The sequence below is a fragment of the Pleuronectes platessa genome, chromosome 13 (genome assembly GCF_947347685.1).
Source record: "Pleuronectes platessa chromosome 13, fPlePla1.1, whole genome shotgun sequence".
NCBI classification, from domain to species: domain Eukaryota; kingdom Metazoa; phylum Chordata; class Actinopteri; order Pleuronectiformes; family Pleuronectidae; genus Pleuronectes; species Pleuronectes platessa.
In genome coordinates, this window is record NC_070638.1 from 6,971,711 (window position 1) to 6,990,892 (window position 19,182).

Sequence of the window (19,182 nt, forward strand, 5' to 3'; positions counted from 1 at the left end):
TCATTAAATGTGCCATACTATCCACTAACTGTCTGTGGCCGTTTGAAGGTGTTACTATGCTTGAAATGCCGAGTAATGTTAATGCTTATGATATTAAGAACTGTTTTCTACCTGGTTCTTCCTGTGCAACTGGAACGTTATCAACTCTGGTTATTTGAGCGTGACGTCATTCCAAGGGCCGCGCTGTAATGGAACATCTTTCATGTTTGGAAGGTGAGGGCTATTCAGCCGCAGCATCCAACTTCACCACTATATATCTCTTAACTCCACACTGAACCTTTAAGCTCAAATATGCTTGTCCTTAAATATTATAGTGGATCATAGAAAGCATGTTATACTTCTGGAAAGACTTTTAATTTCATTGCAAATCATAGAGAATATATTAAGCATGGGATTACAGGGACTATCTTAATGAATGAAAGGTATCCTTAGTGAAGCTGAAGGCCCTTTATGAAACCAGGATCCCACTCTGGCTGACATCCATTAGGAAAACCATGCAGAGATCAAATGGCACTATTCGTTTTCTTATAGGCCATTATCCTCCAAATCCATTAATTGTTTTGTGTTTTTTTGCAAGTTTAAACAATAACCTGTTTGATATGAGATTATATAATGCCAAAGGGAAACCTCTCCAAAGCAGGTGCAGCTTTGTGACACCACAGAGCGTGTGAAAGAGAAAACAGACTTCATGTTTACCTTGGTGGTTAGATACACAGCCCCAGAACAAACGCTACAGGATAGCTTAATGTTCACGGCTTCCTTCCGTTCTTACCTGAAACAAAACGTTCCCTCCACTGCCAGCACATTTCTTCTAAAAGTGTGTGACACTCACATGACTCAAATCAAACAGTAAACATCTCACCAAGTATGACAATAATGTCTGTGCTCCTTTGCACAGTTGTGAGGGCTGAATGAACAACTTCCAACTGTCAAGTGTGTGTGTGTGTGTGTGTGTGTGTGTGTGTGTGTGTGTGTGTGTGTGTGTGTGTGTGTGTGTGTGTGTGTGTGTGTGTGTGTGTGTGTGTGTGTGTGTGTGTGTGTGTGTGTGTGTGTCTGGTCACACTCGTGCTACTCTACATGTCAACGGGGTTTACCTGCTCCACCTTCAACAGAATGCTGTAATGACTGACAGTTGTAGCTTGCCAACAGTGCCTCAAAGGCTACATAGCATAGGTAGAGTTTACACCTAATGGCGGTTTATAAATAGACACAGAGATATCATTTGAAAATGTGACATCACAGACACATTTTTCAAACACAGAGGAAAAGACTGGAATTCATAACGTCCGTTTCTTCCTTTATTTTTTTTTTTCACAGTACATACACCCCAGTGGGACATGGTTTGAGGGGTCACAGGTCACCCAAATGTTATACTGTAATATTATAAAAACAGAGCTTTGCTTCTGCTGCTGTTTTTTAAAACAAAGAGTAAAGACAGGTCAACCATTTCCCATACATTACTTAAACTGCTTATGGCGACCAGAAGGGACAGAAGACATCTCAAGCAACTACAAGCGAACCATTATCATCCCTCACATTCACTGTTTACTCCCTTAATAAGCAATGGCCAAAGCTTTTTAACCCAGCTCATGAAAGCAGGGCGGGGCAGCTGAATAGATGATTAATTTAAACTGCTTTGGTGCACCGGCATGTGCCGGGGTGAAATGCTTTGGACACAGCCCAGCCGTCAAATCTTAATCTCCTTTATTTCATCACCCTTTAGTCTTTCTTCCCCTCCTTATTCTCCTCGTCTGGGTTGTAGACACTGACAGTGAACTCGCCAGCTTCCTTTCCGTACTTGTTCTTGACCTGGAGGGCGTATTTGCCAGAGTCAGCCGTGGTGACGCAGTCGATCGCGATGCTGGCATACTTCCCATGCTCCAACGTGAGCTTGATGTGGCTATCAGATACAAGCTCCTTCTCGTTCTTGGTCCAGCACACCTCGGGTAAGGGCTCACCCCAGACGTTGCCGGTCAGGTTCAGGGACTGAGGAGGAGAAGAGGGATGAAGGGTTTTTGTTGTGTTTCGGACACATTTAGATTTCTGAGGACAGAGATGCTCCAGGAAGGATGTGATGAAAAAAAAAGTGGGTTCTGAGACAAAGCACTTAACACAAAATGAGTATCTAATTAGATTTACCTTGCCCTCTTGGATTGCAACCACATCTGGTAAGCCTCCAACAACACGAGCGCGGTCTACACAAGAAATACAAGAGTCAGCAAAGAAGCAACCTGAAGCATTCATTAGGTGCACGACCTAATAATCACACAAGTCTGCCTTTATGTCATAAAACATGGCACAGTATTTATCTACTCTGCTCTATGCATGAATGATGTTGTGATTTTTATTTGAAAACTTTCTTTTCTTCAATCTGTGGTGAATTAAGATTTAATAAAATAACTTAAAGTCTTAAAACTTCACTACTAAACATTCTGTTAAACTAAAACAACATCTTTTCCAGAAATATGTTACATCGCTTCATAAAGCATTTGGTTTCTCTCAGTAAAGCCAAAAATAAATAATCACTTACTTCTTTCTGCAATTGCTGCTGCCCTGCGGAAGGAAGGAGTCGAACGTTATCAGAAACATCTTTATTTTTCTTCTCCTATGCTATACAATGCCAGGAAATGTATTTTGAGTGCTTCTCAAGGGCCCACACAGTGCACAGACTAGTTTTTGTTTGTGATGGCCGTTAATATTTATTTGTGTAACCATCCTCTTCAGACAGAAATACACAATTATGCAACACGAGGCGTCGTTTACTTACTTGAGCCTCTGGAATTCTTCAAATGCCTCCTCCCAAGCTGCACCAGAAGAAAAATCAATTTTGTTACAGAAGGGAAAAATATTCAGTATTTCCTCTTTTCAATTTAAAAAGTTTGACTCACCCTGGCCAGTCAGCTCAAAGACTCTCTTGACTCCGTCCTTGCCATCAAAGATGTCCATGGTGTATTTGCCTTTGTCCTTCTCAGTGGGCTCATTGATGTTAAGCCAGAGCTGCTCTCCCGTGAATCCGGACTTAACTCTCTCGGAGGCGGCGATCTTTGCATCTCTGAAGGGGAAATGAGGAGAATAGAGATCATGTCAAGAATATTTTAAAGCTGAATAAAACTGTGCAGCATCATGTACACCAAAAACCCTGATTCAAATTGGAAACGAAAGCACTGATTCTAGCTGAGCTTCCTAAAACATGTGTTCTCATTAAAGTTCAAGAGGGACAATTATATAAAACATTTATCAGAGAGTAATGTAGAATACAGTCGGGGAATACACACTTTTGGAGCCAACCAACACGCATTTCCTCATGGTGATATGTAACCTCGGAGTGGAGGACGATACCGTGTTCAGTGCTGAGGACTTTAATTTCACAGGAGGAGTTGGCTAAGAGGGGAAAAAAACATGAATCAGGAATATATTTACAGCCCCTTTCAAACCAAAGGATGAGGAATATAGTAATGAAGCAATCCGTGGCTGTTAATAATTCATGCTGAGGAAAATGTTGCACATTGGCACATTCTCTCCGTGGGTTTTGTAATTCTATGTGTGGCGCTTCATTGTGTGTAGTCGTTCATTACTGCTTTATAGGTGTGAAGCTAAATGACTCACCGATAACCCTGAACAGCTCATTCATTACAGTCTGATATCCTGGGGGAAGAAAGGCGGCAGCAGTAATTAATGTCAGATTCGCCAATACTTCTTTTACCAGACTTACACCATTGATTTCCAATTTTTCATCAGTGGGAAAATTCGACTTCACCTGCGTCTGTCAGATTGAAGAGGCTCTTATCTTTGCCTCTGTCGTCCCTCAGATGTACCTCATAAATACCGGCATCCGCTTTGGAGATCTAGAGTTTGAAGTAAAAGCAACTTTAGTATCCACGAGGCAACAATAAATTCCCTTTTCCCTCAGACCGATGATAATACAGTGTAATTCTTAGGACAGATAACAGACAGAAGAACAGCCAGACAGAGACAGACTACACTGAAAAGGCCAGCTTTTCTGTCGCCCAGGATGCTGCAGGCGGTGAATGGAAAACATGGAAAAGGTAAGACGAGGAGGACACATGGAGAAATTATGGACATGAACTTATGGCAACAAGGATTATGTTCAGACTTTGGATCTTGGTGGTGGAGGAACGTCATCCGCAGGTGGCTTTTTTCCTTCTCTTTCTTTCTGTTTCTCTTGCTTAATTATCCACTGTGAATTAGACAGATGAGCAGGTTAATGCAGGTGCGAGTGACAGACAGGAGCGCCTCTCCGGAGCTCATGCAATGACACCAACCCTCTCTTGGTGCCTTGAAACTTCAATATGACTTCTCTGGCACTCGAATTCAAAACCTCAAAAAGACAGGAGCTTTTATGTTGGCCAGAGGAGTTATATTGAATACAATTAGATATTAATAAATGAAAGAATGAATGACTGACAATGAATGAATGAATGAAGCACACAGATGAACCATACATTGAATTTGCATTGCTTAGCCATAAATGTTTGAAAACACGACCTGTGAGCAATAAGAATCAAAATGGCAAAATACTAATTAAAAAGTAAAAACCTCAAAAATAGAGCGTTAGCTGGATCCAGTATACGTCTATTCTGTTTTCCAAGGATGACATGCTGATGTGCTGACTCCAGCACCGATCAGCAGCTTGAATATTTTTTAAAGTGTTTCATCATTTATGATTTTCTGTGTGTCAGAGAGGGAAGGTAAGCTGCGTAGCAACTAGTCTATCACAAACATGGAAGCATAGCTGCACCAGCAGCATCACTACTTGCTCTTTACTCATGAGCCCACGACTCCTCACAAATAGCGGCCTGCGTAGAATGGGCTGACCTTTCCGATATTAAAGGTCAATTCGCCCTCCTGTCTCTCGATCTTCTGGGCATCATCATCATCATCTGCAATCTCAATTTTGTCCTTGTACCAGGTGATCTCGGTCTCGGGTTTGACATTTCCAATCTGTGGAGAGAAATAAGGGAAGTGGGAAAGAGTTGACTCAGCTAGTCTGAGACTATTTACTGATACTGTCATACTTGAACATTAGTTAAAATATTTGCAGTTCCGTTTCTTACCTTGCATCTCAACAGCACATTGCATTCTGACGTGACAGTAAAGTTAAGGTACTCGACAAAGTGAGGACCTGTGGAGAGTCAATGGAAAATGATCTTAGAAAAACTTGTGTAAATTGTGTCGAACTTATTTAACACTGAAGAAAGATCTCTTACCTTGTTTCCTGACCCATTCTGCCCTCTCAAATTCTGACTTCCTTTGAAGCTCCCTGAATTCTGGGCAGGGGCAAAGCAAATGTGACAGTTAAAAATGTGACAGTTAAATGTCATATCTAAAATTCTTGAAATGTTTTGTTCCTGAAAAGTAAACTTAAGAAGACATGAGGGTGAAGAACAGGTTGTCCTCTGCTGCCCCCCAATGGACATGTAGCTTAACTGCAGTGAATGCAACACACCCAGCAGAGCAAGGTGTTCAGAGTGTGTGATTAAAAGATTATCTGCAGGTTGAGGTGTCTGCTCTGTATTCAATACAATAAATGAATACAAATAATATTAAAAAGCATCAGTATGGATATTAAAGTAGCATTTAAGTTCTTACCTTCTCCAATGAGCACCAGGCTGGTTGTCCCCTTGGCCTTTCCATCCACCAGGTTAAAGGTGAACGTTCCCTCATCGGTGACCTCCAGAGAGTCCATGAACATTTCAATGATGCCGGTGGACTTGTCGAAGTTCATTGAGTATTTCTGGAAAACAATAGTGGAGAGTGTTTCACAGAGGAACATATTAGCAGTGAAAATCCTGAACATATAAGCTTGGAGGATGATCCCGACCTTTCCCTGAGTAACGAGGACGTCGTTGAAGACGTAGTCCACTTCGCAGGCAGAGCTGCATTTCTCCAACTGAGTCCAGAATCGCACGCAACCCTTCTCCAGCAACTCCATGGACATTTCATTCTTGAAGGGAATAACTGGAAAGCACCATATTTATCAACACACTTGCAGAGACAAATGCACTTTTATGACTATTTATAACAATATCTGAATTTTATGGTAAAGCAGTGTGAGATCTGTGCTGTGTGGATACTCACCAGGGAACTTGTGCTCGTGGCTGATGTCCAGGAAACGCTTGAGACCTGTCAAATAACAACGGCAGCAGCAAAGTGGTCAATGTCACGACCTCAGCAATCACTCATCCGACTGCTTCCACACCCCTGACAGACAAGTTACTTAAGATAACATTTCAAGGCAAACACATATATATACGCCTATGGGTGCAACACATGTTATAACCATATAGCAGACATGAGCCTCTCTCACTCTTTTAGCACTTATGTCATCCATAGAAATTACAAGTGAGTCAAGTTGCAGGGACGAAGGAGCAGAGGTTCCAACACCGTCGGCTGACTCACCCTCCTCGGTGAGTGTGTAGCTGGAGGAGATGCCCTCAGTGTTGGTGACCACACAGGAGAAGGTTCCCAGATCCTCCAGGGAGGGGCTGTTGAAGATGGCTCTGGACCTGGAGACGAGCGGCGACAAACAGGATGTGAGGAAGATAAACGTCCTTCAGTTGTTTCCCCCGGGGAGCTGCATGACAAATCGTTCTCACATGTGGCCCTTACCTGCCCTGTTCATTGACAACAGTCAGCCGGGAGGAGTCTGTAATGGTCTTGTAATTCTTGGACCAAATAAACTCGGAGCTTTCACTCATCTCGGAGCATTCGAAGACCATCGAGATGATGCCATCATCATCGACATCCACATAAATCTCTTTGGTGCCTGAAAGCAGAGAAAATGGTTACTGTGTATGTGTGTGTGTGTGTGTGTGTGTGTGTGTGTGTGTGTGTGTGTGCGTGCGTGCGTGTGTGTGCGTGTGTGTGCGTGTGTGTGTGTGTGTGTGTGTGTGTGCATCGCTGATAGGTTACAGATTTCCAGTCTGGATCAAATACAACTCCAAATATGTCTACACTTTCCAGGAAAACTCCAAACCCAACGTGTGTGTGTTATAATAACAACCACACTCACCAGGGCGGGTCTGGGCCGGGACCGGACCCAGAACAGCCGATGCCTTTCCGACTCCAGCCAGATTTTGAGCGCGCACAGTGAAGACGTAGGATGCACCAGCTTTCAGCCCGGTAATCTGGCCAGTTGAAAACAACACTGATTCATCATTTCACAAACATATATATCTCGTGAACATGCTACACTGACACATTGAAACCATCCTTCATATTGCATTCACTTCCTCACCTTCATGTATTTCTTCTTGTTGGCCTTCTCGTGGGCAGCCTTCCAGCCCTTCTCTCCAACCTCCTTGAGATCCAGGTAGTACCCGTTGACAGGAGAGCGGCCCTCGAATGCAGGCGGCTCCCACAGGACCACGACGGAGGTGTCACGGACCTCCAGCACGTGGAGACCAACGGGAACACCTTGAAGGAGCAACAAGGACGTTTAGTAAGAGATTCACCGGGCTTGTGAAGAACTGCAAGATACTTTAAATGACATCAGGATCAAGTTTGGATTCTTAAACATTTGCTCACATTTGACAAACAAACATATACTTGACATGCAAACATTTTATTTACAGTTCTTTTTCTGAGTACACTAAAAACGATATCCAAATCGAACAAAGAGTATTTATACTCCAAGACATACTTCTAATGTATATTAGCAAATCATTTTAAATGTAATTCTATAATGTTTTGAGAAGCTTGCACTGCTTCTTTGTTGCTTACATGGTTAATTGTGTCAATGGAATATATTGTAAGTTGTTTTTTAAGTTGAATTATTTAAATACATTTTTGAAAAGTACAATTATTGTTTTACCGCATGTTAGTATGTACTCAGATGTGATAATAATTGTTGTCAGCAAAACTTTTTCCTGTGGATTTATTGTACTTTGGATCAAGCTCTTGTCTTCTCCCTTATTAATTGCAGTCATTATCCTCTTTGAAGTGTGCAAATACACATCCACGTGATAACAACTGATCCCGACTTTACTTTTTCAAATTTACTGTGTGTCAGAATGTTTTCTTTTACCTGGCACAGTAATGGTCCATTCCTTGCACTCCAGAGATGCACTGGCCAGAGAGGCTTTGCTCACACCCGCCATGTTCATAGCGCGCACCTGGAACTGGTAGAAGACGTTCTCCTTCAGGTTCTCAGCCTAAAGGAAGGCAAGTGCAGATGATGAGAAATTATTAGAAGTTCAGTTGTTACAAATACAATTAGGAGTTAAACTGATTTGTGCATCACATCCAATTCTGTGGCTTGTAATTGTGGAGAAAAACACGTACTTTGAAGGTGGTTGTAGTCAAAGCTTGGTGGTTCATCTCATGCCATTTCCCCACAACGTTTCCCTTCACAGTCCTGTAGTCCACAAAGTATCCCCTGATATCAGCCCCTCCATTGTTAGCAGGCGCGGTCCAACCCAGAACCATGAAGTCCTTGACGGCCTCCAGCAAGGTCACACCGGTGGGCCTCCCAGGGACGGCTATAGATAGAGTAGATAAGGTGGTCAGTACTTGTATATGTTATTGTGAAAAAGATATTCAGCCCTTACTTATTCACATTCCCTTGAATACAAAATTACGTTCTATACATAGTCCCATACAGACGACCTTGTATTTGCTAAATATTGCACACAGCTTGGTGGTCATTAGTGTTAAGACATCATTACACACGCAACTGCTGCACCTGCTTTGCACACATAGAGTTATTTCAATGTGTAATGTACTTACGCTCGAGGCCAGAAGCCGGCTGACTCTCATTAGGTTCATGCTCTTTATGAATCACAATGTTTTAGCCTTCAGCTTGGCCATGCACCTAGAGGCACCCCTGAAGAGTTGTCAAACAGCAAAACAGAACTCGAGCAAAATCAACTTTATACAGAAATCAAAACCTACAGAGAGAAAAAAAAGCGTTTTTAAACAGGAACTCAATTGTTATTCAACCGGGTCACTAATGAATGGAAAACAGCAAAATGACAAAATCCATTGCTAGTGATGAGCACGTCATGCAGGCACATGCAATTACACCCACGAGCAGTCACATACAAACACATGCCACTTGTGTGCATGGCATTCATGATATGAGGGAATTTGGCATCAAAAGATTGGGATAATATCTAGAGAATGGATGTAAAGTAATCAAGAATTATGATTCAATGTGTTTGATTAGCTAACAGGAAAGAATAGATGAAAGTTAACGGACATAAATGAGTTTAGATAATCTCATGGCGCAGAGCTCGTGTGTATGGGTTTGAATCTTAATGACAAAAACAGGAATGAGTCTGTGCAGCAATTATTCCTGGGAGAAATAAATGTAAAAAAAAAAAGAAAAGAGGAGAGATAATGTCTACGGGCAAAGTGAGAAATGGAAGTGAGTTGGGATGGGGACACTCACCGATGGCAGCCTGCACAACCACAGCCTCAGAGTCCGTGGAGCTGTGGCTGTATCCAGCAGCATTCACTGCCTTCGTCCTGAACACGTAGCTTTCTCCAGTGGTCAGGCCGTGGCACACAAACCTGCACATAGGGAGGAGAGATTTATACCTTTAATATGACAATTTAGAAGTAATAATACTCTGGGCCTTTTCCTAGGCTTGTTTGGAATGTAGGAGGAAAAACTTGAAACAGTAAACTGGCCAACCTGGTCTGCTTGACAGGTTTGTTGTTGCATGGCATCCAGACATCCGAGCCCACCACGCTACACTCAATATAGTACCCAACCAGGAGTGTGACATCTTTTGAGGCCCCCCATAGGACAGCCACTGAGGTGTCGGTGTTCCTGATGGCCACTGGGTTGCCCGGAGCGCTGGGCAGGTCTGTTGAGAACAAGGGACATAAGAGTAAGTAAGAAAGTGAGACAGGGTGTTGGACTTACTACAGTGGAAGTTCATGATATAGGCGTAAGGTCATATTGTCCAGCCCATGGCCGAAAAGTGCTGATAAACTGTGCCACCTATACGTGATGGAAGTCTTGCAGGCTCACCCAGTTTATCTCCCACTGTGATCTCTCCTGTGGAGATGGAGGCCTCGCCCACGCCAGCTGAGTTGCAGCAGCGCACACGGAAGCTGTAGGATTTCCCCTCCGCCAGGTCAAACAAGGCAAAGCGGGGAGACTTGACTGGCATACCGGTGTTCACCCTCTGCCAGGTGTCTGTTCCTGCAATACACTGAGGTAGAGGCAGCGACGAGTCAGACTGATGACAATAGGCATTTAAAATACATTCTAAACAGATAAAAACAGAAGAATAAACAGATTACGGAGCGGGAGAGAGATATCATTACTGGCATATTTACAGATATCACTGTCCCTGTAGAATAAATACAAATTCCTTGTTATAGCAATAATCAAAATAGGACTGGGTTTGGAAGCAAACAATCAAAGGTAGTTCCCTTTCTCCTCACCTTCTCAATATAATACATGACTCCTTCATGACCTCTCTGGACTGGGGGCTTCCAGGCGAGCACCACATAGCTCTTTGTTGCTTCAGTAACCACAACATCGGAGGGTTCTCCAGGGACGAAGCCGACTGAAGACACGAGAGGACCAGGGGACTGAGTACAAGACCCTCAAATACCAATATATCAACATGAAAAGCCATTTGCCTGGTTAAAATATCAAATAAATAAACTATAAAATATTTTGTCCGATCCACAGAAACATTGGAGACAGTACACCGAAGTGAAGGCCCGGTATCCAGCTCTACATCTGTGTCATTAAAATAACAGATTTTGATGTTGCCGTACCAGTGGGATCCTCCTCTGTAAACTTGATCATCCCAGTCCAGGGAGCTAAGGGACCAGCTGTGGTGGAAAATAAAACAGAAATTGATAAAAAATGTATTTGCTGACCCTTTCATCAACATTTCAGCACACTGTGGTGAGATCGAACCTCTGAGGCGACCTCTGTCAGAGTGATCCATGGCCACCACGGCCTCGGAGACACGGGATGGACGGCTGACTCCTGCCTTGTTCAGGGCCGTGACCCTGAAGGTGTAGGAGCGGCCCTCCACCAGCCCTGTGACGGGGAAGCGGGCGTACTTCACCGGGGTGTCATTGCACTGAGCCCAGTGCTGGGTGCCCACCTCACACCTGTCAACACAAGACACACACACACACAGGTCATGTACAAATCACGTGTGTGACGCAAAACAAGGTCTTATTAGATGATTTTATAAAACGTCTGTCTCATTAGGACGTCACTGACATGTCCACTCTATGAAATGCTCATTATTCTCAGTGACAGTCACGGTGACAGCAGGCAGGTAGGAATGTATGTAGGTGTTATTCATCTGGAAAGTAACAACACATCTGTCAAGACTTCAGTTCTCAAAACAGTCCTTAGTAATTATGATGGATGGATGATGGACAGATGGATGATGATGGATCGTGGACAGATGATGGACGGATGATGGACAGAGTCACAACAGATTTGGCTGACGAACCTGTCGATGTAGTATCCCAGGATGGAGCTGCTGCCCTCCACCGCTGGCTGCTTCCAGGTCACCACCACATAATCCTTGTTGGCGTCGTGACAGCGCACATCCAGGGGGGCCACGGGAACCCCCTCCACCTCCACATCGGCATCTGGCGCAACAAGACACACACACACACACACACAGTGAGTGAGTAGAGCAGTTTCTATATCAGGCTGAGCTCCATTACGTACTCAGTCTCCATTTTCTGACCTACTTCAGCCTTTACAGTACAGTGTGCTTGGCAGCGCTGTGGAGATCTATGATAGATGCATTTATTTCTTGGTAACACAAAACAAATTAGGAAGATTCTCTCCTGTGCATAGTTCTGCCGATTTTTGGTGCAGGCACGTCACACTCGGCGGTGACTCTCCTGACATGCAGACAGATTTAGAAGCCACATTGCTCGGAGGAAACCAAACACCTCAGAAAGAGCGTCATGACACTCAGAGACTCTGTAGAACTGAAAGGCTCTCCACAGATCTGTACTGTAGGAATCTGTAACATGCTGTGTTACACACTGTCCAATTCTCCAGCTGCGTAGATTAATTCATCTTTCAATGCACGGATCTAAAAAGCTACATTTCTAAGGTGCCTCTTTTTTGTGATTGTGGTACTTTACCTCTGACGAACACGTAGGCAGAGTATGTGTTGAATCCAGATTTGGTGTTGACGCGCAGGGTGTACATGCCCTCATCTTCCTTGTTGAGGTGGCAGAGGGTGAGAGTGGCACGCTCACCGGACCAGTGGGAGTGGACCCATTTGGAGTTCTTCAGGGCGACGGCTGAAGGGAGAAGTCAGAACAACAGAGGTGTGACTAGAGACACATGGTGGATTAATAGCTATACTAAAAGACTGCACGCTCTACTTACAGTTTCTGTACCACACGACATCAGGCTGGTATTTCTTCACGGTGGGATAAACGATGACGGTGCAGCCCAGACTCAGGGTCTCGCCCTCGCTGCCAAAGGCCACTTCAAATTTGTCAATGATGGAGGTCTCGAAGGTGACACCGTGCTCAGCGCAGAAACCATCTGCAAAAATTCACCAGAGTTCACAACCTGTGGGTTTAGTCCGCCACCAACCAGTGCAGTTTCAGTCAACATTTATTCTTCCCCCCACAGACTCATATTAGGTCACTGAGACCTTTGACCACTTTGATATAATCAGCTCATCTTTGAGTCCATGTGATGACAAATCAAAATTCCCTTCAGGCAGATGCGAGACATTATGTTTAAGAGGCCAATGAGCTGTAAGGAGCCAAAGAGCAGCTGCTTGTCATTTTATTCTTCTACTCATTTTTTATTATTGCAACTACAAGTTCTACTTTATCCTATTTGGAGTTCTGTAATTACCTAAACGTATGATAGATAGATAGATAGATAGATAGATAGATAGATAGATAGATAGATAGATAGATAGATAGATAGATAGATAGATAGATAGATAGAAGGGAAATTAAGTCGTCATAGCAGCCGGTACATTTGAATACAATAAAATACAATACAATAGAATAAAATAAAAATATTGAGGTAGAAAGAATAAAAACAGCAACACAAGATAAATAGGTAGATAAGGTGCAGTGGCAAGATGATGGTAATAGTACTGATGATATGCTGGTAATGTTATTGTTAGACAGTATGTAAAAATAGTACAGTATATATAGTATATAATATAACATAATATATATTTATATATGATAGTAATTATACCAATATAATAGCAGTATATAGTAATAATGACAGCAACAGTATATACAATAATAATATATAATGTTCCTTGTTATGCTTAAAAGAAATTAAAAATCAAAAGTGACTCACGTGGTTTAGCATCGAGTGGACCTGCTTCCTCTTCATCCTGGAACCCTGCAAATAATAAAAGATGTAAATCAGTAACCTGTTGAAAAAATATAAATCTATTACACATCTGACAGGATTAAAACATAAGATTTTCCTGCTGTCCATCACTGATGCCATTTGACCTCTGACAAACACTCGTCCAGACACAACTGGACCATGCTGTGTTTACAACGGGCCTATTCTCACCCTCCAGTCTGACCTGTGACCTTTAGCAGCAGGAACAGGAAGTGATACAGACCAGACGGCCTCTGGACTTACTTTTGACGACAATGGTGGACACAAGGGACGTCTCTCCTTTCACGTTGAGCGCAGAAACCTGATACTGAGCAGTGTCGAGGAAATCACAGCTGGAAAGGAAACAAATCACTGGCACCTCATCTTTATTGAATACTTCCCACTCAAAACACTCAGCTTGATGTAGCGTGCATTGTGGACCCATGTCATTGATACTGACGGGGGCCACGCAGTGTGAGCTGAAGGATTACCTACTTCTTGATCTCCAGGGAGTGCATGTTGTAATTGCTCTCCACCGTGTACTTCTCGGAATGGGCCTTGGCATCGATGAGCACATTGTTTTTGTACCTTGAAGACAGCAGAAAGACAGCTGGTTTACTTTTTACCGTTGCCCTCGAAGTGTGTAATTGCAGAGGGAGGGTTTGTGCGCTCAAGTTGCGTACGGAGGAAAATAAGACGAGAGCCTTGGACAGAAACTTCTCTGTGACTCACTCCCGACCGATCGCCCTCATCAGCATCTTTTTGCTGGTGTGACTCATAGAAGGTGGGGACCAGTGAGCTGGGGAAGTGTCTTACCAAGCGATCCTGGGTTTGGGCCACCCGGCCACGGTGCAGTGCAGCTTGATGGTGTTGCCCTCCCAGACCGTCTGTCCACGGGGCTTCACAATGAACTCTGGAAGGTGTGTGAGGCTGTCTGGGTTCATCTTCTTACGGAACTCTGACCACTCGTCCATCTAGGTGACACGAGAGAGAAGCCAGACTCTGAGATTAAGTGCAGGATTACTGGGGGTTTCATGAAAAAGATGATTTCACCTTAACAGTGGGAAACATTCAAACAAAAGAAGGAAGTACCGTCTTGGTCAGTTGCACACGCTCAGCAGATTCCCTGACTTGCATTTTTCTGGTCTTCTTCTCCACTTTCACGGTCACAGCCTCGTGGGCCTCCCTGACGAACAGGTTCTTCATGGCCACATAGTTGATCCCCTCCTCCGTAACCTCCTCCTGGGCCTCCATCAGACCCCGAACTATCTCATGACTAAAGGGGAGGAAGGAGAAATATCTTTCAACACATAAAACAACTGATTTCTCTCTCTCTCATGTGCATGTTTGGCTTCACTCACTTGGCTCGAAATACAGGTACGACATAGCCGATAATTTCTTTGTCCGTGTCCATCGCCAGGTAGGTGCGTTTGGCTCTCAGCGAGCTCAGTTTTTCCACCTCCTGCACCTTCTGCACTGTCTGCACCTCCTGCACCTTCTGCACCTTCTGGACCTTCTGCACCTTCTGCACCTTCTGCAGCTTCTGCACCTCCTGCACCTTCTGCACCTTCTCTGTCTTCACAGAGGTCTGAAGGCTTCAGAGGTCACAGACAACAATACAATCAGATACTGTTTGTGGCAAATTCATACAATCAGGTACAGTTCATGGTGTGTTTAATTTTACTTACTCATTCAATCCAACAATCAACAAATACTAATAGCTGCAGCTGGAAAATAATCTCTCTTCACTCCTGTTTAAGTCACGTTTGCTAAAAACATCAATATCACTCTTTGCTTTTAAATAAACTAGTTAAAAAACTTATGAATGTCTCATCCTGGGGCTCATGAAGGTACATTTTTGTCAAAACATTGCTGAAGGTACTGAGATGTTCTGTTTCATAACTGCAACTGACATTTTGGAGGCTGGAAAACTTTGCTGCACTGTACAGGAAGGTGTTTTGAATATTTCATCCATCCGTCAATAGAACAAAAATAGAGCGAACGACGCATTAAGACAAAGAAATCTTTAGTGCGATGTAAAAATATGAACACAGACCACGCTGCCTCTCTGCATCTATAAAACTTTAAATAAATGTTTCCGGTTACATAAACACCCGTTCAGAAATATGCTGTGGTGCTCAGAAGAGGAAGGTGTATTTCTGTCCACCTTTGAGGACTCTGACCCATATTACACTCTGACTCATTTACCTATCCGGCTCTTGGGCCTCCCTGTTATCTGCTCGGTTTAAAGAAATACATAGATAAATGGAACGGAAGTGTTGGATATGAAGCAGGGTGGACGGTCACCCTGAAGCCCTGCATCCGATCGTAAACTCTGCCACGTCTGCCCCGCTAAGTTGTCGGGCCTGGAGGAGGAGCAGCGTGGCACGGCTGTGATAAGCCACGGGATCACTTCAGCGGAAAGGGGATGAGAGCACAGCAGGGACCGGCAGATGGAGAGAGTCTCACAAAAGATTTCTGCAGAGCCAAGAAGTTATTTCCACTTCTGACTCATCGAGCGTGTCGAGGGGGGAAAAGTCTCTGGCTCGGGAAAGTCGAAGGTATAAAAAGTTTTTGGTGCTGATAAAAGCTTTTTGTTCTCGACAGGCTCAGAGGCCACAGTAGGTGTCAATCGGAAGATCTTAACGATAAAGGCACCAACTTCCATGCAGCAAATTGCATAAAGGAGAGTGAGCGCAGGTTAAAAATCGACCTTTATACTTGATAGGTATAAATTCATACCCAACCAGTATGAATGACTATTAAATGTCCGTGGAGGCTGGTTTACAATCTCTTGAGTCAGATACAGCGTCTTTACAGTCGGGCTACCGGCAGCGTCTCATGTCCTCCATACAGAAATAGCACAACCGTCCATAAATAAATCCGGCAGCCGCTCGCTCCAGCTGAAATTTTTTCCTTGACCCCTTTAGAAAACGACCCCGGTTCCAACCAGCAGATTGAGCCCTGCAGCTTCCAACTCAAAGACTCTCTCACCACTTTACATGCTGTCAGGCCTCAGTGACACAATGGGTCATTGCTGAGGTGCTGACCTCGACAGCTATTGATTATAGACTTGTTTTGATAGACAGCATTTCACTCATTCCAGTATGATAGGTTATTGAGACATTTCAAATGTAGCCTGGTTCAATTCCAACACGGGATTTCACAATAAAATTGAAATTGAATACAAAATCAGTATGTAAATGAGGCAGATTTGGAACAATTTATATTTTCTTGACAGCTTACAGTGACATCTCCTGCGATTATCACCATAACAAACCTGTCACATGAACATAAGAGAGGTTATTATCTACAGCTCATATTTTATATCAGGATTAGTTTGAATGAGCACTTGGAACAATTGTTGAACTAACAGGCGTAACATCCGCCAAGGATATGATTTATGATGTTTGCTCTCTGTTTGTTTGCATGGGAGCAGGATTACATAAAAAAAACTGCTCAACTACTTGTAGATGGGTGGGGGTGTGACCCGAGGAAGAGCCAATTAAACTTAGTGTGGATCTGGATCAGTTGGCGGCTTCTTTCTTTACTTTCTCTAACATTTCAAATTGAGCAATTTTTAACATTTTCACTGATCTCCGGAGAGTAATTCTTGGATCTGGATTTTTTTTAATCTGTAATATTTAGGGGACTGATATTATGGAATGTGGACCCTTTGGTGATGATTCAAATAAAAATCCAGACGTAGTGAATTGAATCATAAGGAGACTCTTGGGCTGAGCTCTACTGGGGGCCATGGAATTCTGATTTGAATATTATGCTAAATATTTACTGTTAATCAAGTCACTGTTGTGTCACACAGGAAACATGTTTAAAATGTGCATGAGAATATACAGTGCAGGTGAAAGTTTCTTTATGTATTAATGTTACTTCATATCTAAGATTTAACCCCACAAATGAATGAATAAAGTATTTGTTTGAAAAACTAACGGATTAGTAATTAACTGATGATCAAAATTGTACAATCTGAACCTAAATGACTGTTTCAGTTGGTGGTGGTTACTGAATTTCAAAAGGCTCTAATATGGCGTATAGACAAACTAATTAACCTCAGAATACACAGGTAGATTATTATACAAGTAATGTATATACTGGAGCCTTGGACTGATAACAAGGATTTTAGCTCTTTGAGATTTTCCTTTTTCAGACTCAACTTTCCTTAACATTTGACTTGACATACAAAATGAATTTGTAAATGTTAACAGTTTGGAGAGTTAACTGTTCAAATGTTGGGGCTGAGATCTTGAAGAACAGCATTTTTTTAAATCTTGTGAATGGACAAACTACTAAAATACCCGAGACTTGAACTTGGTGCATGAGACTAGGAAAAGGTTCCTCTGCTGCAGCATTCAGGAGAATGAGATGTAGTCTGAAGAAAAAACGTAAAACCCTGACATAATAAAAAGTGGACATCTTACGGGTGGATGACTGCGAGCACACCAGAGCCTTAAAGTACAGTGCTGAATATTTGAAAGAGGTCCGCTTGAATGCATTCGACCCTCCCTGGGTTATGGAAGCGGCAGGTCACATCAAGCCTCATTCTTATCTTACAGCTTTCAAATATCAACCATCAGGGCCTTGCGTCACTCCCACGCTCTTACCGCCGGCTGGTGGTCTTGAACGAGCTGAACGAGCTGAACGACTGTTTGCTAACAGACGCTGACGCCTTGGTGTTGAGGAAACAGCTGCATTCAAAGTGATGCTGCAGCTGCTGCTTCTGCTGCTGATGCTGCTGATGCTGCTGATGCTGCTCTTGATGCTGATGCGTCTGCGTCTGCTGCTGCGTCTGCGTGTGCATCTGCGTCTGCGTCTGCATCTGCGTCTGCATCTGCGTCTGCTGCTGCATCTGCGTCTGCTGCTGCATCACTTGTAAAGATCCTGACATCCTGAGAGCCACTGTGCCAACTTATAATGTCAGACTGTCCTTTACCAGCTCTGTGAATCAACCTCATTGTTATTATTGTGGAAGGATTTCTGATTGTCGGGTTAGGGGGGGGGTAAGCCGAGGATATTAATTGGTGGTTAGGGTTTCAGGAAGCACCCAGCAATGGTTAAACATGTGCCAGATGGTGTTATGGTTTTATTTTGAGCAGCAGTTGAAGTGTTAGCTCTGGTTAAAATCTAGTTCTACTGGGTTAAATGAAGTAGCGGTAGGTATGGAATAAACTCGCTGTCTCAACATCTACATCTTCATTTTCTGTCTTCATGAATTATATAAGAATTTAAATGGTAAACCAACTGGTGAGCAAAACAAACTGGGATTGGTTGTGATCCAAGGGAAAAAAGCTTCAATATTATGAGTCTTCATTGATTAATTAATTTGCAGGCTTTGGCCGATGAAAGTAATAATACTGCAACATATGATTGTATGCTTAATTAATTAGATTATTGATTATTTCCTTCAGGACCTCAAAAACAACAAAGCCTGCCTGTAAAAATATCTTAAACCTCTGTTGACGTATTAAAAAAATGATCCTAATCCAAAGTTTCTCAGTTTCCTGTCACAGAGATCAGGCACCTGATGTAACTTGAGAACCAGGAACAAGTGAATATAAGGAAAAGTTTTTTAACACATGATCAAAACTACTGCCTGAATTAATAAACTAATAGTTTCACCTGAGTAGGTATTGCTCAAGTAAAGGACCTCTTGAAAACATGAACAGCCTCTACTGGGCACAGGCCCGTCACCATGTAACCAAAGGTAAATGACGTAATCACAGGATGTGTAGATTATAGCAGCAGAATTCGAACTGTGCTCTCTGATTGTTGTGCCCTTGAGCAACACATACTGCAGGAGGCGCTTGCCACCTTTACTCATC

At 43.1% G+C, this 19,182-nt stretch overlaps 1 protein-coding gene across 1 annotated transcript; it reads right to left on the reverse strand.

Annotated features, from left to right (window-relative positions):
• Positions 1–1,276: 1,276 nt before the first annotated feature.
• Positions 1,277–18,248, reverse strand: myom1a (myomesin 1a (skelemin)). Its single transcript, XM_053438633.1, has 39 exons — positions 18,231–18,248; positions 17,965–18,131; positions 14,910–14,937; positions 14,704–14,810; positions 14,435–14,618; positions 14,159–14,316; positions 13,838–13,930; positions 13,607–13,695; positions 13,310–13,354; positions 12,362–12,523; positions 12,112–12,273; positions 11,460–11,601; positions 10,907–11,106; positions 10,762–10,818; positions 10,420–10,544; positions 10,001–10,184; positions 9,659–9,833; positions 9,413–9,534; positions 8,305–8,501; positions 8,048–8,174; positions 7,259–7,437; positions 7,034–7,148; positions 6,631–6,787; positions 6,421–6,527; positions 6,100–6,144; positions 5,843–5,979; positions 5,611–5,755; positions 5,229–5,288; positions 5,076–5,143; positions 4,837–4,962; positions 4,115–4,198; positions 3,758–3,845; positions 3,607–3,645; positions 3,276–3,381; positions 2,889–3,052; positions 2,768–2,804; positions 2,531–2,553; positions 2,140–2,195; positions 1,277–1,986 (listed from the first exon to the last, which is right to left on the reverse strand). The coding sequence occupies exons 1-39, from the start codon at positions 18,246–18,248 to the stop codon at positions 1,720–1,722; spliced, it is 4,545 nt and encodes a 1,514-aa protein (XP_053294608.1). The 3' UTR covers positions 1,277–1,719.
• Between the last annotated feature and the right edge of the window lie 934 nt (positions 18,249–19,182).